At 43.2% G+C, this 22,201-nt stretch overlaps 1 protein-coding gene across 1 annotated transcript in view; it reads right to left on the reverse strand.

Annotated features, from left to right (window-relative positions):
• The window catches only part of LOC144824322 (uromodulin-like), a 162,329-nt gene that overhangs the window by 126,478 nt on the left and 13,650 nt on the right, over positions 1-22,201 (reverse strand). The window contains exon 2 of the mRNA XM_078683440.1: positions 9,248-9,462. Coding sequence (XP_078539566.1) covers positions 9,248-9,418 — 171 coding nt within the window. The 5' untranslated portion in view covers positions 9,419-9,462. The remainder of the gene's footprint in view (positions 1-9,247; positions 9,463-22,201) is intronic.

Raw genomic sequence — 22,201 nt, forward strand, 5'->3', positions numbered from 1 at the left:
CGTCAGGACTTTCCTGGCATCAGTCAATTTGAAAGTGTCATCAAGACTTAGGGGCAAATTATCAAGAACGGTGTTAAAATTATCGCCGCTTTAGCGTCAGGAAACTGCCGCTAAAGCAGCGATAATAGGCTTAATAATATGCCCTTGAGAATTCCAATAGAAGCTCATGTTCACACCAGAACCTAGGCTTCTATTGGAATTCACAATTGCATATTATCAAGCCCCTTATTGCTGCTTTAGCAGCAGTTTCCTGCCGTTAAAGCGGCGATAATTTTAATGCCGTTCTTGATAATATCCCCCTGAGTCTCCCCTAATGGGTCCCCCTAAACCTTGTGCAACAAAACATACATTACTGACCCTCTGCCTATCACCTAACAAAGGGCTGTGCTTCAGAAAGCCTAACCAACAGCCCATTGCTAACAAAGAATTCATAGAATTCTTAAAGGAGGCCCCCTCACTTTTCATCTTGCATTGTACCACATTGACATAGAGCTAGCTTGATTCTTTCGGAAGTGTCCAGGATTCGTGTATTATGAACCTCGAATTGGTCAATTTTAAATTCATATCAGCTCCTTTGGTGACAAAGTGAATTGAAAATTTGTAGACAAAGTTTCTTGGCTGGAATTACAGTCTTGTAGAATCGTTCATGTTGGACCCTTGGATTGATTACATCTGCCAATCGTGGCGGTGAACATCAGTAACATTCACTGCAGCATTTGCAGAGTCTTCTTTCTATGTTTGCATTCAGCTATTACTATATGTTACCACCACCTGATCAGCTCTCCTTCCTGAAGCAGTGGTCCAGTGGAAACGTCTCAGCGGACAGACTGTTTGCGTTATTATAGCACCTCTCTGTTTCTTCTATTTTCCTTTCCTGTCTTTCTTTGGGCTTTGGACTTGCGCTGGGACAATCTTCTGAGTAGCTGTGCGCATTATAAAACTCTGTTAACATAACATAGCATAACTTATTAAAGTACCTAATATAGCACATGCAAATAATGTTGTTTCTTTCTACAGTGTTGAATTCTCAAATGGCACACTGTCTCAAAAATATCCTCTATATTTCTAAAATTCACCATGAAAAACAAAAATTGACATTTACTTAAAATGTACTTAAAAATTCTGATAGTCACCTCTCCTTTTCCTTTTAAATTGTTCTCTCCTTCTTTTCTATCCACTGCATGTCCTTTCTCTCTGACAAAAAAGTTCTCTAAGTCACATGAATACTTGCTTTCATCTCTATCAATGTATTTCTAGGAATTGCCCAAAACTAATTTCAAAGATCTTTTGGAAAGTGATGCCCCTGCAATCTAACACTACCAACCCTCCCCTAACTCATCTATTAACCCCCTAAATATGAATGTACTCACATATCCCTCCTTTCTCCACTCATCATCACACCTAACTCATATTACTTTAATCTACCACAAGGAAACTGGAGGGACTCAATGGAATGCTTTGCTTGAGCACATAAGACTAATCCCAATAACCAGCCAATAACACTGAACCAACCATTAACCTTGAGTTCTAGAGCAGCGTAAAAGGCTTCAATGCTCATCAAGCGCAATAAGCTCTACATACATAAAATTACAATACATTTATAATGCAATTAGGGGAATTCTAAAAATAGCCCAGACAAATTGCTTTGACACATGTTTTCAGAGCACAACAAAGTTTCATACATGTGAATAGTTTTCCTAATGATTATGGCCTCCTAAAGATGATACCCATGCAGTCCCCAGGCACATTTGTGGTCGTGTCCCACCCATTCGAGTGCATCTCCGTGGTAATGCCCTCAAATTTGATTTTTTCTCTACCCATATTTACATTTAACTCAGTATTGTTGAATTCTAACAGAGTGTGGTTCTCATGAGTCTGCTCCTTCAGAGAAGGAAAATCTATAAGGTCTATTAGAAGAGTTGCCTGGGGGGAGGGAAGGGGGGGATGCAATATATCTTAATTGCCAGACTCAGGGCAGTTGCCATGAGCAAAAACTGTGCAAATGTTCAACTTTATATTTCAAAGCCACAGTGTAAATCAACAGGGTTGCTGCATCCAGTGACAAGCTTCTTGTTTCCGGCCCTGAGACCAACATCTTGAGCTGTATTCAGGCAAGACATTGTGTAGGCAATCTCATCGTTTAAAACCGCACCTACCTTGTCCAAGAACATCTCTATCTTTACAGTGCATTGTAACATGTTACTCTAACAGTTCCTCTCCAGGGGGGTAGTGACTTTTAGTTTTTCCATCTTAGTAATGCCTGATAGAATTGAAATCGGAGCTTAGAATCGTAGCGCTATGTAATAGGCAAAGATAAGCTATCTTCAGCCTTTAATGGGGCTGCACTGGGCCTCACTTTACCCGGGCGTGGCACTGCACATTCCGTGAACATATTGTGCCATAGGAGAGCAAGGCCTGCTTAGATTCTGCCTCTTCCTTCAGCTCCACCATCAAATAGCTCCAAACATGCTGAAGGTTTCTTGTACCAACATAGAGTAAAGGTCTCTTTAGCATCAGACTTAGTGGTGGGCTGGGCTCACTCTTACGGAGAACTGTGTTTGATCTTATCCTCCAGTGTAGGTACTGGCTCTTCCTTCTCCCCTTTAGCAGCCCCAAAGAAGGTGGCTAAATGTCCTGCCACTCAGGATAGTCAAGCAGCTTCTAACCTTGCATGGCAGCTTGTGACTGGACCACCTGGTGCCTAAGGACAGTGGTTGGGTGGTTCTTGGGTATAGGTTCCACTTACCCTGCAATAGGTCCATCTCTCTCAGCAACTCTGCGCTTTTCTCCTCTACACATTATGACCAAAGAGCTCAGCAATATTGTGTTGCTAGTACATGGATGCCTCATGCACACTATATTGACTAGACTGTGAATGCTAAAAGCTCCATTGGTTAGTTCATTAAAATTGCACAAACAATCATTTAAAGGGGATTTCTCCATCCATGGTATCTGGCCACTAGGTGCACATGAAAGATCTATACCTCAATGTCAATCTGAAGCTTTACTACTGCACTTATTGGCTCACAATTATGACAGAGCTGTTGTGTAGTTATTTCCCTCAACTTATGAGGGTATGGTCTATCAGTGTAAAACCACTCCTGGTTGAAGTAGATTGGACTCTCTTGTAGTAGGAGGGAAAAGGGCAAACTGAGTGGGGCCTGAGCTTTTTATTTCTTCTCATATTCTGTGGTTTAGGAAGTATCATCTTGCGTCGACTGAGCCTATAGATGCTGCAGTCTGACAGCTGTTTTGGTTCCTTTTCCACAGCTATCACTCCATCAGGTGACACTTTCACATGTCCCTACCTTCATGTCACACCCCCACAAGCCTTCACTCCATAAGACGCCTCTCCAACCTATAGGGCCTGACTTGGACCGAAAATAGGAGAACCACCCATCCGTCATTTTCATGGAGTGTCTGAATTAATCCTAATGTCCGCTGTGAAGACTTTCACAGACAGCATTTGTCCGTAATTTTAGCCTTTTTGCTACAAGACCTACATTACAATTTAAGTGTCTCTGCTTAAGTGGAATGTCTCCTGTGATGTGATCCCGAAGGAGTGGCAGACACATAAACAAGAAACAAACCTTCTCTCCAGGGTGCAAGCTGTCTAGATCTGTGCAGTTGGTTAATCAGTAAATGTAAAGGCTGCTTGTGAGCCAGTAGAGGTGGTGTTAAGTGATGGAAACACTTGAAGCTTTCTGAAGACAAATGTATTATTTTTTAGACCTTTGGCAGGGATTTTTCCAAGTGGATTTGTGGAGTGCCTACTTTAAATGAACAGCTGTAATCCTGTGTGCACTAGGTGCACTGACATATTACTAAAATGTACACTTTGGAAACATTTTTTGATTTTGAGCTAAATTTACATCCACATTTTGTGGCAGGCTATTTTATACTGTGTGTGCTACAAATTTAAAATAACGGCTTACACATTCACAGTGCTTTCTGTGACGGGCAGGGACCTCTTAGCACAAAAAAATACACAAGTCATAATTTCCTGTTGAACCAAACATAATTCTCCCCTTTAGCAGTTCTATGGGCTCTGGTTACACACACATCCTTCTGCAGTAATCACATTAACTAACCATGGTTTCAGAGAATAAAATATTGTATTTCTCACTGATTTTTTAGAATTTGCATTTGCTCTTCATTTAGGGTGTGTATTTTTTTTATTTGCAGTTACTTAATAGTGAAAGAGCAAAAAATAGTAAGGGGATATTTTGTTTTTTTAGCTATACCTATGATTCCGCTTCCACGCTCACTAACCACATCTCCATTGCACTCAGGATAGCAGTATCCATACTTTTTTTAATGTCCTTCGGCCACTGAGAAAGCTAATAATGTCGTCATAAGTTGTCTTACTGTCCCTCACCTTCACTACGTACCGTTTTTTTTGTTTTAGGCATTTTGTAAAGTTTATCCATAGTCACTTAACGCAGTGTACTATTTATCTGATGCTAAAAACGGATTAAGAAAAAGAAAGTAATCTTTTCATTTGCTTAATTGGACCATGTGTGACCGGAAACCTGGGTTTACATCCCAGGTCACCCGCATGACTAATTGTGTGATTTAAGTCAAATCAAGTTACTTCATGTGTCTAGTTTGCTTGATAGTGACATTTGAGAGCACATTCAAGTAATTCAGTTCAAGATAAATCCGGTGTAAAAACCATACTTGTATATGCTTGAATAGTCTTTAATGCTCCTCGATCCATGAAAATAATATTGACCATGACATAACGGAGACCCGACAATTTACACGCTTTGTTCACTCATGTCTGGAAGGCAAATTCAGGACAGGGCTATTATAACGTCACAACAAAGGGTCAAAAACTCAGGACAAAAATTCAGAACAAAAGGATGAGCAGCCATACCCAAGTAGTTTATCAACAGTGGCGGCCTGTCCATGGGGGCGTTTGGGCACCGCCCCACTGCTTTCTCGCCGTGCGAGAAGGCAAAAACAAATGGTAGTTATTACCGTAATACCTATCATTTGTTTCTGCCTTCTAGCATGGCGAGAAAGCAGAAGTTAGAGTGGGCGGTGTTACTCGAGGGCAGCGGGGAGCGGCTTGCCCACTGTTGTTAATACTGTCTGTTTGGGCAGCCTGAGGCCGCCCAAACAGACAGTATTAACAACAGTGGGCAAGCCGCTCCCCCCTGCCACCTCCCACTCTCCCTGTTCTCTGCATGCTTGCTGCACAGAGAGAAATGACGCGGTTGGGGCAGCCGGCCGAACCAATCACAGCGCTGGCTGCGGTGGAGGGGAGGGAGGCTGCCTGCAGCCTTCCGGTTGATGAGAGCCCAGACGTCAGACGAGTTCAAAATCCAGGACGGCAGGAGTCGGGAGTCTGCAGTCTCGGGACTTAAGAAAAGCGGGAAGCCAAAGCCAAGGTAAGTTTTATATAATATTTTATTATTTATTATCGCATGTAAAGTGCTCTGATACCTTCGGGTAGATAATTCTGTGTCTGCTATGTTTTCATTTGTTTATTGTTTCCCTTCCACCTTTGTGTTCAAATTCCTTGACACGCTAAGCTTTACTTAAGGCTATTTTTCTTCGTGCTCCTTCAATTCAAGAAAATATTTGAAATTATATTTTGCTATAGAAGCTATTAGGTGTTATGGTTTAATGCAGCTTGAGCATAGTACCAGCATTAATTAGAATGGGTAAATTGCGTTCTGTCCCTGCCAGTGTAGGTTTGGGGGCATTTATTGATAAAGTCACCGAGGATTAATTTATTGCGCGGCTGTTGAGGGATACTGGAGCCTGGCATGGATGTGCCAGAGTGGAGTTTTGGTAGAATTTGTATCGGTAATTAGCAGTAGTTACAGGGGCAACTGTTTGTGGGAAGGCTTTGTGTGTAGTCCTCAATTATTAACATTATTATGTGTAGTCCTCAAGTATAAACATTATTTAGCTATCACAGATCATAAAAATCTCTTGAGAAACTACTTTGAACCCTCGTGTCTTTCACACTAAGGGTGTTGTTCAAATGAGATCTGTATGTTTCAGTTGACAACAATGCAACCAAAATTTATTTGGGAGGTAATCTGTCGGGAATAGCGGGAGTAGAATCAGTCTAAAGCCACACAGATCCCGCCTCACATTTCCCTCCCAAGCAAAGGTTGCAGATAAAAATGCCCAGACTTTGGGAGGGACAGTTATGGCATGAAGGAACATACTAGGAAGGGCTGTCTCAGAGAATGTACACTTTTATCGACCAATTATCGCGGCCACTCTTCATAGATGGTTCCCTTTATTGGCTCTGGTGCTTCCAATCCTTTCACGTTTTTCCTCGGAGCATTGCATTTCCTGGCCCCGGCTTTGGTTTTTTTTTTATTTACAGTGCTTGCTTCATTTTCCCCAACCCCCCAGAACGTCCATTATGTCAGAATGACTAATCCACAAATGTTTTCAGCTCAACACTTTGAAATGTCACCAGCCGCCACTGCCCCAATGCATCTGTGCAATTACGGCTAACTGAATTTTAGGAGATAATATTTTATTTCATATTTCACTAGAAACACCGATCATCAAACAGTTTACTCAAAACTTGGTGAGTTAACCGCGCTCACTTTTATTTCCATATTGATTAAAGTCTAATTTGAATAACAAAGTGGCATATGTGAATTGTCAATTCTTGTTAGAAACTTCTGCACTAAAACAAGTTACAAAATATCCTCAGAGTCATGGCCTCGATTTCTGTCTGCAGACTATGCCAGATCTTACCAGTAGGTTGTCTTTCTCCCATTTCTATGGCAGCTCGCACTGCAACTCAAACAGACCAGATCTAAGTAATTAATATTTATTCAGATTCTCTACAGACAAACCGTGTTCCTCACAATTTGGTGAGTAAGCGCTCACATATACAATGGAGCCATTCGTCCAAATAAGAATGCCCTAATACGTGTACGCTACACATTGATATTGTCAAAATTGATATTGCCAGAAAAGAGCTTCAACACCCATCAGGGGTAACAAGTGCTATATGAATGCAAACCTTTCTTCCCCTTTTATCCCTCCGCTATCCTTCACACTCCAAATAACTGACTAATATCCACCACTGAAATTACTTCATATTTCACCATATTAATTCACCACTAATCGTTTATGGGCTTCCTGAATAGCGTGCGTCAACACCCCATCAGGGGTAACAAGCGCTATATAAATACAAACCTTTTACCTCCTCTATCCTTCTGCTATCATTCCTAATCCAAATAACTGACTAACCTATCCACCACTTAAAATGTACTTGCATGTTTCACTATACTAATTTAACACTAATCCTCTATGGGTCCCGGAGTAGCGTGCTACTCGCAGAAAAAGCTCTTTGATGCCTCATCAGGGGTAGTAAGCGCTATATAAATGCAATTACAATTACAATCTCTGCACCTATTCCTTTTAAGTCACATCGAGATACGGACAGTGTTATGCAGGAATGATGACCTTGACTTGCCAATGACGATCCCTTTCAATACCTAACAAAATGAAGTTTTTACACATCATCTGATGGGGGTTACACAAGTGTGCTTGCTAACTGTGTTTTCAAAGAATAGACACACTATTGTATTTTTATTGGTACAGAACATTGTGTAGTGGAGTTTACTACATTGTGATTAAAGCATTTTCACCTGTCAATCCTCCAACATGTAGTATCTTTCCTTAAGAATAATCCACCTAGTTAATGTGTGTCTTTATTCAAGCCAGTTATACACTGATACATTCCTCCCAGGCTTATTTAATAATTTGACTCGACTGCTACTAGCGAGTTTATATCCAAGTGCTAACACAGGATGAGTCCTTCTTGGCTATTCTGAGGTACCATCTAATTGCCCTGATATGTGCTTATGCCACTGTTGCTCTTCTTAAATTTAAAACTGTTTCATAAAGTTGGCTAGACCACATCTGTCCATTCTGCTACACTAGTCCATTGCTGAAATTTACAAAGTTGGCCACCATGATCTTCTGCCGTTGTTCCCGGACAAATACATCAAACTGTTTAATTGGGGTGAGTCCTGGTTAGTTCGGACAAACACCAAGTAGCACATAACCCTATAGGACATTAACCAAACTGTTGATTTTTGTCTTCCAATAGTTTGGTGCCATGAGATACACGTGAAAGAAGATGCTAGTGAGTTATTCCATAGTACATCACACTAATCATTTGTGTCAATCATTGTGACACCTATTTGGTATGTTGCAGCCATTAGCAAATATGTTAAAGTTATATTTTAGCTCCCATGTTAAAACGCAAATGACTGAAACATGATTTTTCACTTCTAGGTGCTTTCATCATAATCTCTCATCCTGATGATGACCCTTATATGAATAATTTCTTTGTAGGCTGAGTCAAATAGTTTAAAATACCCCCTACACTTGCAAATTAGGGTGGTTTTGAATTTGCAAAAATACACTTTATATGTGTTTTGCAAGGTAGAGGAGAGTGCATGCATTTACACTTGATGCAGGCAATGATTGTGGTAATCTCAGAAAAATCAACAGTAAAAACCCGGTCACCAGCCCCTAAATGGGCCCAGAGACAGCCAAAAACTCAGCCCTCAAACTGACCTGCCAGAAAAGCCCATCAGGCACATCCTGATTGCTCTATAGGTCAGTTGACACTGCCCACCTACCTCACATCACATGGGGACTGTCCTACACCATTAATGAACGCTCTCACAGCCCAATCTGACACACAACCTCCTATACTGCATCAGGTGAGTTCCTTAGAGTCTCCTCTCACACACTACTATGTGATTCTCCCACAACAGCCTCTTTTTCACCATCAGGTTTCTTAGTCACACACCTCTCTCACATACCATCAGGTCACTCTCTTACACTTCCAATGTGCTCTCCCACAACACTTTCTTACACCCCATCGGGTGATTATCCTATAGCTATCTGACCGCAACACAATCCCCTATTGTCGCCTCTCTCCCACCATAAGGCCACTCTCCCTGACCAGCCTCGAACACCACCAGATGACTCTATAGTAGCCAAATCTCTTATATCTTAATGAAACGCTCACTCAAGCAGCCCGCTGTCCTACCATCAATGTATCTCTCACATCCAGCTCTCTCATCCTTGTACAAGACTGTCTTATAGTCAACATTCTCCCCCCCAAAATCCAAAACCCTCCCTGACCATCCTCTCACATGCAAGATCACTATTTGACAGTTACTTCTCTTTTACATTTTTAGGTGACTTTTGTACACCTTTAGGCTCTCAAATAGACTTTTACCTCCATTACATTTCCGCAGTAGGCAATTCTGGCTAAGGCTGCAATGTCATATACATATATTCCATTCAGTAAGGAGATACTGGCTCCTGTGCAGTGGGCATCAGCCAGGGTCGCGTTTTGAGGGTCCATGTGCAACATCTTGGTTAGGCATTTACCAACAGAGACCACCATCCTCCCCGACAGGCATGTGACGATTGGAGCAACATCAAGATAAGCTGGAAAAGTCAAAATACCAAATTTGTTGCCAATTTTTAAGGAAACAACATCTATAATCTACATCAGTTAATATAACTTGGCCATCAAAAGACTTTTTTATTAACACCAAAAATTAAAATTGAACTCTCCTGACAAGGTACACTCAGTAAAATGGCAAACCTCTATCTGCCAGGGACATGAATATCTTGTTAATTAACCATACCTCCGGTACCTTTACTAGTAGTCAAAATTGTTTCAAAGTGCCCCCTGGGTGAAGTTACCATCATCTTCTTCTTTGTTAACGTGTACTGGTCTCTTCTGTTCCTAACCATACGTCATGTATCTGCAGAGTTAATAGTCAACTAGAGGAGTTAACCTTTGGAACTCCGGTATTGGCTACTCTATTGTGAGAGGACTAGAGTGCTGGGTGTAAAGCACAGAGCAAGAAGCTCTTGAGAACTCAGGAGCATTGATTTATTTATTTTATTTAATAGTTTTAAATAGCGCTCACGCACTGTGTGCTCAAATGGTGCCTTCCAACATAACAAGAACAATGATGATATTGCCTTACAATGAATAAAGAACTGTATGGGACTAGCGTGATCCAAACAAAATTGGAAAGAGAAGTAACGTAGTGAAAAGCATTCCACTTCAACCCTTTGTGAAAGCAGTGGACAACAAAGGAGGTATTTATTATTGTGTATTATCCGAAATTGTGATCTCATTATGTTAACTGCGGACAGACACTGGCCTGCTGGTGTATTCCACCTAAATAAACACTCAAAAATATTGTTTGACCATAATATTGTGGTACAAATATCAAAACTAAAAATATTCTGGACAAAAATATCTAAGGTGAGTTTATATTTTTTTATACAGTTTTACAACATTATTTATGTTTAAAATATTATTTACTATAATGTTGTTTTTATATTTTTCTGTTAGATTGCATTGTATTATGTTTTAATTGAATTATTTCTGTTTTCGTGAAATGTATTTGCAATTATTTCAAAAAATATTATACCAATGAAGATTTTTATGGGGGGATTGGGGTTTGAGTGTTTTATAAATGACATGTTAATTCAATTACATTATTTCTATTTCAAATATTTCTTTTTTTAATTGTTTTATTTGTGTACATTCTTAACCCATGTTTTAATCATGTATCAAATTTCAATTGTGGGTTGTTGAGTTTTTTTGTGGGATGGAGCAGGTAGTGTTTTAAATGAAATATAATTAAATGTGTTGACATATTAATTATGCAATTTTTAACAATTGGAAATTAATATTTCATTTTGTGATACATTTATCAGATTTATTGTTCTAATTCCAGTTGAGCTAATATTGTGTAAAGTGTGTACATTGGGTGGGTCCCATTTACTGTTCTAACTCCAGTTTAACAAACATGGGGGTGGAGTTTTCAAATTTCCTATTCTAACTCTAGTCTAACTAATATTAGAAAAATAGCGTACATTGCAGTCGTCAGATGCCATACACCAAATAATATAAGTGCACATTTTAGAATAATTATAAAAATAGACAAAACGTTATTTTTTAAATTCAATTAAAATCGTACAGTAAAAAAAATACGTATGAACAATTTACAAAAATATCTGTATTGTTGAAAACTACATAAATTATCAAATATTTTAACATCTAAATCAGTTTACAATGTTGAAAATATCATAGATGTTCCTTTCTAATTATTTATATTGCAATAAACTCTTTGAATACACAACCCACCCATTCTATCAATATATCTTACAATCCGCAATGAATATTACTGAACAGTTTTTATAGAAATTAATGAAGAACAAGCTTCATTAAGTTATAATCCTAATAAATGTCAAGTTTCCTTTTAAAAATGAATATTTTGGGGGGATAAATAAATATACATTTTATAAATATTTTAGATTTAGAGCTACCAGCACAATTAACCAACAAAAAACACATATACCCAGACATACAAGTAAATAATTGTAAAATTACAGAACATGAAAACAAAAAAAAACAACATCAAACATAGTCATTCAAAATATTGAACAATTATCAATAGTTAATATACACTTAAAAATTAAATACCACCCACCTCTACCCAATATGTTCCTAATCTGTAAAAAACAGAATCAAATGGTTATCTAAAATACATAAACAAACATTTTTCTTAACCTCATTGCTTACTGGATTGAGTGTGGTTACACAGAGGGTTCGTTCCCCTTCGTCTATATAACCACATTCAGTCAAGTTAGCAATTAGGTGAAAAACACTTGGAAATAGTTGATCGCGTCACTAACCGAGAAGAACTCCTCTTGCCTTCCAAATGAGGGAGCAATTCTAAGGGCGGCTTACCACCCCAACCCAAATTCACCCTCAATACTCATTGGGGATTATCAGCAGAAGTAGGCCATTATAAATGTGTCCACTACGTGATGTGTGCATTTTGCATCAAACGGAGCAATACCATCTGACTCATTCAGAGAAACTATATATAAGGTCTTGAACTCCACACAAGAATCTGTTTCACTGTTTTGAAACAATGTGACCAAAACGTGCGTATTATTCCTCATAGGGCTCTGTGTGTGGATGACAAATAGTACTGTAACTTTATAATGTTTGATGTAATAGATTTTTGGCATTTTAATGATATGTAAATTATTTCAACAGCTGTTGCATATATTACAACTGTGTTCCCATTTTGCTATTTATTGATTTTCGCATATTAAATATCAAAGCAAGTTTGCAATGTATAAATATTAGAAAAGACATGGCAACCATCAGATGATCCAAAACATCAAGAAATTCTCCAAACATTTTAACCATTTTAATTATTTTTAAATTATAAATGGCTATCTTTTTATTTTCAGAAGGGAGTTTATCCTTTTTATTAATTCATGATTTAGAACGTGATTAAAACGAGAAGCAATTCTTTATGGTTAAACTAGAGATTCTTGTACCGTAACGCGCTCTTCTTTGCACTTCCTTGCCCTAAACCAGGACGCACTACTTGAAAGGGAAACAAACCATATGCCAGCTCCCGACCTCGATTGGTGTCAGACGAGTGCTCCAGTTCTCTCTAGCAGCCTGACTGCTACATTCACAGTGCCCAGTGTCGTAACGAAACTTGTGGGGCCCCCCTGCAAAGTGCATGAAGGGGGCCCCCCACACTCCGTACCCTGTCAGGAGCACTCAGACCCACCTGTGTACAGTGCCAGAGGGGGCCTCCTGAAGCTTGCGGGTACCCCCGCACCGCGGGAGCTTCAAAGATATTGTTAGGCCACTGAGACAACCTGGTAATATTTCCTTTTATTTTAGGTATTCTTGATTTGTAATTTAACATATTCACTCTGCCCACTCTAACAGCTTCTATATATACTCAACAAGGACGCCCCTATATGACATGAGGCAAGGGGTCAAAGTGTGTTCTCGTTTGCATAGGGAAATCGCATCTGGGCATTAGTGGAATCCCAAACAAATAAGTAATGTAGTTCTTTTCCGACTGAATTGCATTAGGAAGCAAATCTGAGTTTTTGACATCAGTATTAAATCAATCCATGTGCAGTACAATATAATACACAGTCATACAACAGAATAATATGCAGATGACGCTGTGCTCACATAGAGATCATATTTGCAACACATAATACGCAAGACACAAATGCTTAATTTGAGTCAGAGCTTTCCGGTGCTTGGTACCGGCACTTAATTGGTAGCACTGGCTCTACTGACTGTCCACTGCATGGTGGTGTTGTCTGTTTAATTTTGAGATGAATATACAACACCCATGTTTATTAAGTCAAATCACATTGAGGATGAATGATACCAGCCTCTCACGCCATTATTATAGCTTTGTATGGCCTGAAATAGTCTGCATTGTCATACATATAGGAGTGTGATAGCTAGGTGTTATGTTGGTGCTGTCCTTGAAAGCACTGGCAGGGGCAATGCATGGTGCAGGCTCCAGTGGCCTTCCGAGAAGGGCCCTTGCACTTATTCTTTTACAAATGAAGCACTGCGAGACGCTGTACAAAACCCAATGATTATATGTTAATCCAAACGAAATAGAGGGAAAAGGGTAGTTCAACTGTGGTATAGCAAGGATACAATGGGTTCAGTAAGAGCAAGGAAAATGTCCTTTTTGACTGCTGTTGGATTAGTAACAAGCAGCAATTATCAGAGTTCAATGAGCCCCCTTGAGGTTTATGCTCTGATGCCACTGCACCTGCTGCACCAACAATAGCTAAGCCCCCTACTCTCATCTCTCGGCAGTGGCGTCACTGGGGTTGGTGTCACCCGGTGCGGGTAACTCATGGTGTCACCCCCTCACGACTTACCGCATGGACCACCTCTGTCGGAAATGTACGGTGCTAGGTGCTGTCTTACTCCCTGTAGCTAGCTCCCTCTCTCTGTCTTACTCCCTCTAGCTCCCTCTGTCTCCCTCTCTCTCTGTCTTACTCCCTCTAGCTCCCTCTCTCTCTGCCTTACTCCCTCTAGCTCCCTCTCTCTCTGTCTTACTCCCTCTAGCTCCCTCTCTCTGTCTTGCTCCCTCTAGCTCCCTCTCTCCCTCTCTTACTCCTTCTAGCTCCCTCTCTCTCTCTCTGTCTTACTCCCTCTTGCTCCCTCTCTCTCTGTCTTACTCCCTCTAGCTCCCTCTCTCTGTCTTACTCTCTCTAGCTCCCACTCTTTCTCTTACTCCATCTAGCTCCCGCTCTCTCTCTTACTCCCTCTAGCTCCCTCTCTCTCTCATACTCCCTCTAGCTCCCTCTCTCTCTGTCTTGCTCCTTCTAGCTCCCTCTCTCTGTCTTACTCCCTCTAGCTTCCTCTCTCTGTCTTACTCCCTCTAGCCCCCTCTCTCTTACTCCCTCTAGCTCTCTCTCTCTCTCTTACTCCCTCTAGCCCCCTCTCTCTCTGTCTTGCTCCCTCTAGCTCTCTCTCTCTCTGTCTTACTCCCTCTAGCTCCCTCTCACTCTGTCTTGCTCCCTCTAGCTCCCTCTCTCTCTTACTCCCTTTAGCTCCCTCTCTCTGTCAAGAGCCCTCTAGCTCACTCTCTCTCTGTCCTACTCACTCTCTCTGTCTAGCTCCCTCTCTCTCTGTCTTGCTCCCTCTAGCTCCCTCTCTCTCTGTCTTACTCCCTCTAGCTCCCTCTCTCTCTGTCTTACTCCCTCTAGCTCCATCTCTCTGTCTAGCTCCCTCTAGCTCCCTCTCTCTCTCTTACTCCCTCTAGCTCCCTCTCCCTCTGTCTTGCTCCCTCTCTCTCTATCTTAATCCCTCTAGCTCCCTCTCTCTGTCTAGCTCCCTCTCTCCCTGTCTTACTCCCTCTGTCTCCCTCTGTCTTGCTCCCTCTAGCTCCCTCTCTCTCTGTCTTACTCCCTATAGCTCCATCTCTCTCTGTCTTACTCCCTCTAGCTCCCTCTCTCTTACTCCCTCTAGCTCCCTCTCTGTCTTGCTCCCTCTAGCTCCCTCTCTATCTGTCTTGCTCCGCCTAGCTCCCTCTCTCTCTGTCTTACTCCCTCTAGCTCCCTCTAGCTCCCTCTCTCTCCGGCTTGGTCCCTCTAGCTCCCTCTCTCTGTCTTGCTCCCTCTAGCTCCCTCTCTCTCTCTTACTCCTTCTAGCTCCCTCTCTCTCTGTCTTACTCCCTCTAGCTCCCTCTCTCTCTATCGTACTCCCTCTAGCTCCTCTCTCTGTCTTCCTCCCTCTAGCTCCCTCTCTCTCTGTCTTGCTCCCTCTAGCTCCCTCTCTTTCTGTCTTACTCCCTCTAGCTCCCTCTCTCTGTCTAGCTCCCTCTAGCTCCCTCTCTCTCTGTCTTACTCCCTCTAGCTCCCTCTCTCTGTCTAGCTCCCTCGAGCTCCCTCTCTCTCCGTCTTACTCCCTCTAGCTCCCTCTGTCTCTGTCTAGCTCCCTCTCTCTGTCTTACTCCCTCTAGCTCCCTCTGTCTCCCTCTCTCTCTGTCTTACTCCCTCTAGATCCCTCTCTCTCTGTCTTACTCCCTCTAGCGCCCTCTCTCTCTGTCTTGCTCCCTCTAGCTCCCTCTCTCTTATTCCCTCTAGCTCCCTTTCTCTCTGTCTTGCTCCCTCTCTCTCTGTCTTGCTCCCTCTAGCTCCCTCTCTATCGTACTACTCCCCCTAGCTCCCTCTCTCTGTCTAGCTCCCTCTCTCTCTCTCTGTCTTACTTCCTCTAGCTACCTCTGTCTCCCTCTCTCTGTCTTACTCCCTCTAGCCCCCTCTCTCTCTGTCTTTCTCACTCTAGCTCCCTCTCTCCCTGTCTTTCTCACTCTAACTCTCTCTCTCTCTCTGTCTTCTTATTCCCTCTAGCTCCCTCTCTCTCGCACATTAAACCCGGGGGGGTGGGGGGGGGCAGGACCCCCCCCCCTTTTACACTCTCTGCCGCTTTCATGTGGTTTCTCTTTTAAAGCTTTTCAAAATGCCAAAAGAAATCTGTGTGTTTCAAAATGCAAAAAGAAATCTGTGTACAAGGCACCAGCGAGTTTGTAGACGTGAGAATTTTACGATATGAAACAGCTAAAGTAAAAGCTAATTTCCAAGCGGTTAATACCCCCCTCCCCGGCCCCCCCTCTGTAGCACCGTGTCTTTTTCCATATAAATGGCGGGGGCCCCTCATTACTACACTTTTCAAACTTTAACTAATGAGAACATTTTAATTCGAATAGGTGAGAAAATATCTCTGTTCGCTTTTGTTTTTAAAGCGGATCGAGTCTCTCCGAGGCCTTCGGGTGCGGTGCAGGGGGTGCCATGTACAGAGGCCTGCTGGGGGGGCGCAACCAGATGGTGTCACCCCCATGTGAGGGTGTCACCCGGTGCGGTCCGCACCCCCCACCTAGTGACGCCACTGTCTCTCGGTCCTGGTCTCCTCTTTACTGTCTCTCTTCTAAAGTGCCTGATGCGCCTGCTGTAATTACCTGGGGAAGCTGGAGGAAATGGCAGGGGTGCCAGAAGCGGCCCTATGCCCTCAAAAACTGGCCTCCTATGGCTCCAACCGCCATGGGTAAATGCCCAATAGAATAAAAGGTAAGTCCAGCCTTGGTAGAGAGCCCTCGTGGAGAAGAGGGGGCTTATGAAACGAGTCCTCTCTCATTTTCCTTCAGGCACATTTCTCTGCATTATGCGTGCAAATACTGGGGCTTATTTAGAAGCCCATTTTGCCGCCGGTGCATCACGTTTATTGGTGCACCGGCAGCGTAATGGATTCCCCATATTTACAAGGCCTTGTAAAGTCATCCTGCATGATTTTCATGGCTTTGTAAATATGTTTACCCTTTCACGCATAAGTCTGCGTGAAAGGGGTATTCCATGGGTGTTGCTGTGGGTGTTCCCACTCAAAATCCATGGAACCTGACACATTCATAGAATTACAACATTTTGTAAAGCTGGGAATGAGTCAGAATCCTGCGCCTCCCCAGGAGAGGCGTAAGGAGGCACAACAAGGAGAAAAATATTTATCATTCCTTTTTCTATGTGTGTTGCAGAATGCAGCACGTATAGAAAGAGGAAAATACCTTTAATGATTGTTTCTGTGCAGGAAGGTGTCCCTTCCTGCACAAAAATAAACATCTCCTCAGCACTGGCACCCCTGCAAAATGAGGTAAGGGTGTCTGCTCTGATGCATGGGCTGCTATTTGTGCGCTGGCGCAGGGGAGAAGGACAGGAATCGGCCATATCTTGTAGATACAGAGCATTCCTGCCTTTTTATTTTGATGCACGACAGAGCAGCAAGCAGGCTTGCTGCGCTGCCGTGTGTCAACATATTGTAAATGAGATCTATTGTGCTTTAAATCTAAAGGAGATGCCACAGACAGACTTTCTGCTTAGGCCCTAATTCCAAGTATATTGGAAATCCTGATGTGATAATTTTGACCGTGAAAGTAGAGGAAGCATGGTTATTGGTAATTTTGTGCTGCCAAGAAGCCCATGGGCGTACGTGCGCTGTATAAATAAAAATTTTACATAACATAACATAACAAATCACCTATGGATTTCGAGATGCAGCCTTGAGTTTCCAAAGTGGCGGAGTGCGTAATTAAGCCCAGGAGGCTAACGACACGCTCCGCCACTTCATTGTACATATCCCCCAAAATATCCTCTCAGTCATAGCCTCGATTTCTGTCTGCTGAGTGTGCCATATCTTACCAGTAGGTTGTATTTCTCCCATGTCAATGGCAGCTCGCACTGCACCTTAAACAGACCAGATTTAAGTAATTCATGTTTATTCATATTCTCTACTCTGTGGCCACGTCCCGTTTTACAATACTCTGCAACGCAGCTCTGTGGCGCTTACTGAAGGTACCTGGTGGACTAGTTGGCCCCCAGGGACCCTCAGGATTGACAAGGAATTAATTCCCCAATTTAAACCGAACCACAGGGCGTGTTTGCACACATGTGAACTCAGGCCCCGCCCCCTACCTTCACCACAGTGCAAACGCGCCCTGTAGCGCGTTTTAAGTTGGGGGATCCTGAGGGTGCCTGGGGCGCACCTAGCCCACCAGCTACCTCTCAGGGGGCGCGTTTTCAGAGTGCTGCATGAAGGGGGCGAGGCCTCCGGCGCAATGCCGGTGTTTTTCTTTTTTTGTTTTTTTTTTAAGAAGGGGGGCCCCCCTTCTTTTTCTATATTTTTTGCCCTGGGGACCCCATCCCCCAGGGCTTGCCCCCTAATTATTATTATTTTTTTAAAATGTGGACGGGGGCTGCGTGGCCCCCCTCCTGAGGCTTCTTTTAGCCCCAGGAACCCCAGCCCCCGGGGCTCTGCCTCGTTTTTTTAAACACATTTGTTGGGGAGGGGGGCCACGTGGCCCCCTCCCAGGCCACTTCTGGCCCCAGGGACCCCATCCCCGGGTCCTGGCCTCTCGTTGGGGACCGTGAATCCCCCCACGGTCCCTGCCGGCTCCCCGCATCCTGCGGGAGCCGGCATTGCTTTTCTGCACGGGAAGCAGCTAAGCTGCTCCCCATGTAGAAAAGCAATTGTCTTTGGTTTTTGGAAGAGACAGCAGGTTTCCTGCTCTCTCTTCCAAAAACCAAAGCAGTTTGCTATGGTAGGGCAGGAGCCATGAGGCTCCCGCTCTACCATAGCAAACTACAATGTCCTGGGGGTAGGCACCCCAGGACACTGCAGGAGCCAGCCCTGGGGGGGTGGCAGTCCCCAGGGCGACCACAAGGCTCCAGGAGGGGGGGCCACGTGGCCCCCCTCCCAACATTTAACAACCCCGGGGGGTGGTAGTCCCCGGGGCTGGGGGGTCCATCATGGATTTAAAAATTTAGTGCCCCGGGGAGTGTGGGGGGGCTTGAGCCCCCAACACAGGTTTTTTTTTCATTTAAAAAAAAAAGAAGCCCGGGGGGGTGGCGGTCCCCGGGGCTGTGGGGGGGAGTGTACCCCCCCGCAATTTCAATTTAGTAGAGCCGCGGGGGTGGCAGTCCCCGGGCATGGGGGGCCTTAGAGGCCCCCCATCATTATACTTTTAAGCCCCGGGGGTGGCGGACCCCGGGGCTGCGGGGGGGGGGCCGTGTGCCCCCTGCTATTATACATACTTTGCCCCGGGGTTGGCGGGCCCCGGGGCAGTGTGGGGGGGATTGGGCCCCCCCACACTTTATTTTTACATTGCCCCTGAGATTTGCCCCCCCCCCGGGGTCTAATTAGCATTAAAGCAGGCTTCAGTTTTTTTTTTTCCACGAGATACACGTATCCTACACATTCCGCAATTTAAAAAAAAAATTAAAAAATTGGGGGCCTTGGGGGGCCTTGGGGGACCTCCTGAGCAGGCCTACGGGGTCAGGGTGTTTCTACCCTGCCCCCTTTGCATCTTTTGCGCACTTGTTTTTCAGTTTTCTTGTGACTAGGTTCTACCGGGACAATTAGCATGCAGCTCGTGCTCGTAAGGGTACGCGTATGATCCTTGGAGGATACGTGTACTCTACTTCGTCCATAGATATATCTCTGATTTCACTTTTGATTTTCTCAGGAACTACTGCACGGATTTACACGATTTAACAAAAAGCGTGATCTGCGAACCAAACTCTACCTTTTTGTCAAATTTGGTGTAATTCCGTTCAGCAGTTCGCGCTGTTGCTGCGGCTAAAGGTCCCTATGGAAAATTGCATGGGGAAAACACGTTTTGGGACCCCCTTTATTTCTCGGCCCCCGCTTGACGGAGCGCTCCATCTTCTTGGAAAAATTCACGAAGATTCATCGACTGGCGCCAAAGATATTCCAAATAGAATGTTGTGGATTTCATATGGAAACTAGGTCCTAACTATAACTACCTACTGGCTTCTTGTATAGCACTTGTGCACTTTATATTAACTCTTAAGCCTTGCACTGCACCGCAACACTACGTGGAAACCCCTACTTCAATGTATTTGTTAAATTAAATAGAAAAATCCGTAAATTAATGTTTTAGAAATGTACTAAATACATTTAGTTTTATTCTCAAATTAAACCAATCCATTAATGGTTTTTAAATGTTGCCACAGACTTTGAGGCTTACACTTGCCCCACAAGGCCCACTGTATTTTCTACTAAGTGTCCTACTCTGGTCCCAGGTTTACTGGGGTGCCCCATTGTCTCTGAGGATTCTTTAGTTTGGAAGCGGTTGCCGAAAAAAGACCAACACACACAAACTACACTTCTTCATTAGCCATGGATAATACATACTATTTGCAGATGGAACAGTGAACTACGAGTTACATTCTACCCCATGCAGCAGAATGCAGTTTATTGTACCTACTCATGGCGCCCACAATTTCCAAAAGGATGGCATGTTCCAGACCTCACCACTATTTTGTGCTTTGTGCAGACCATGTGTGTCAATTAAAGTGACCGAAGCAGGCTGAGAAATGCTAGCACTCACATACTGAAACCAAAGTGTAAACATAGCTTCTGGAAGTAGAGGAGCAGTGGTTAGGGTGTGCTGCAGCACCCACTCAGTAAGCATGCTGGAGTTCAGAAGGTGAATAAGCAACAAATTAAGCATTTAAATGTTGTTGTTATCTGTCACATTTTCCATGCTTTCAATGACAGGAGTCAAATGTCAGGTTGTGTCTAATGAATTGCTGATTTCTTCTTTTATGTAGTGAAGAGTGTTTACATTTTTTTATCTTACTGCAAAGTTTGAAGGTTTTGTAAAGTTAACTATCTGACAATCTTGTAGGAGTACACGGAGAGTGAAGGAAAGGGCTGCATGATGTCAGCTTTTCTAACACACAACAAAATGTATATACATGCTTATACGTGTAAATAAAATAGTAGAAAACGTGCAACATAAAATAGCAATTACGAAAGCACAGTTTTTTACAATCAGAAAAAACTGTATGTTAGTGAGAAATGTATGGGCAATGTCAAAACAAAATGTGTTCTCTGTACATGACAGTGTGCAACCATATGATGCTTTAGTAATATGTGTTCTCCAAAATTGACCACCAGGTACATATAACACCCTTATCACTCTCCTGCTGAATGGATGTGGCTCATTTATTATACGTATTCAATTCAAATCATCTTTATTCGGGTACAAAAAGTATCCACAAAAGTTCAGACATTCGCAATGAAAACACATAATAAGCATGCAATGAAACTTCAATGAAGGCAGTTCTTAAAATACCTAATTATTTACCATGTCATATCAACCATACAAGAAATAATACTGCCTAATTATCGATTCAGATTTAAGGTCTGATTCTGAGTTTGGTGGTGTGGGAGATGGGCGGCACGCCACCGTCCCGCTCCCACACTGGCAAAGATTACAAGTTACCTCGTTGTCTTGAGGTTCCGTGGTTTTCGGGACCGGACTCCATTTTGTTTTTACGCTGTTCGAGGCGCCATTTTGTGTTGCCCTCACGTAGTCCGTGGTAGTAAACGAACGAACGAAGTTGCATGGGCCTCGCTGTCCATGTAAAGTTTAATGTGGGCCTTTTCGACTTGCGAGTGAACTGCAAGATGCTGACCCCTTCACCTGGAATTGACCTGTCCACGAAGTTAGTTTCGTTAGCTGATAGTAATATGGAAATGCAATCATTGTTCAGGATATCGTTAGTTTCGAGTTCCTTGCACATATCTTATCCTACTCTACATCTGAATTGCTCTTTTCTTTATGTCTTTTCATTATATGGGTAGTGCTTTCAATTATGGGTTTGTCCGGCTTTTGGTAATCGAATTTGGGACAGTCCTAATAATTAACTTGTGGGTTGGTACAATGTAAAGTGAGCTTTTTGGAATGTGATAATGTATACAAATGTGTTTCTATTGGTCAGAATTTGCCGCAATGGGTGTGCATTCGTAATGAACTGAAATTCTAGATAAAAGAAGATGTCTTGCTCTACACAAATTGAGCAGGTTCCTGAGTTGTACACCGTGTTGTATTGCTTGGTTCACTGTTACTAGCTGCAGCTAATAAATGTGATCTCTGACGCCACCTAGAAGTATTCCGTGTCTCTGTTTGCCAAGACAGGAGAATCCGAAGACATCGGGTGTGTCCCTGGCACCGCCGGTTCTGAATAAGACCCGATTCTTCAGTTGGCGCCCAACGTGGGGCGACATCAAGTGGTACCGGTCAAAGCCTGAGGTTCGTGAGGAGCCACATGGGGAAACTCTGGAGGAAGGCCGCCACTTCATCGACCCCTACATGTCGACGTGGACCGAAGGTGTTTTCTGCGAGGCTTCCCGCTTTCCGACGGATACGAAGGACTGCTGCCCTGACTGTCGCCCTGTCTTGGACCCTCGATAGATGCTTTGTAGAACGAGATGATAGACGATCTTCTG

Source organism: Lissotriton helveticus, chromosome 3_1 (assembly GCF_964261635.1).
Source record: "Lissotriton helveticus chromosome 3_1, aLisHel1.1, whole genome shotgun sequence".
Lineage (NCBI taxonomy): Eukaryota > Metazoa > Chordata > Amphibia > Caudata > Salamandridae > Lissotriton > Lissotriton helveticus.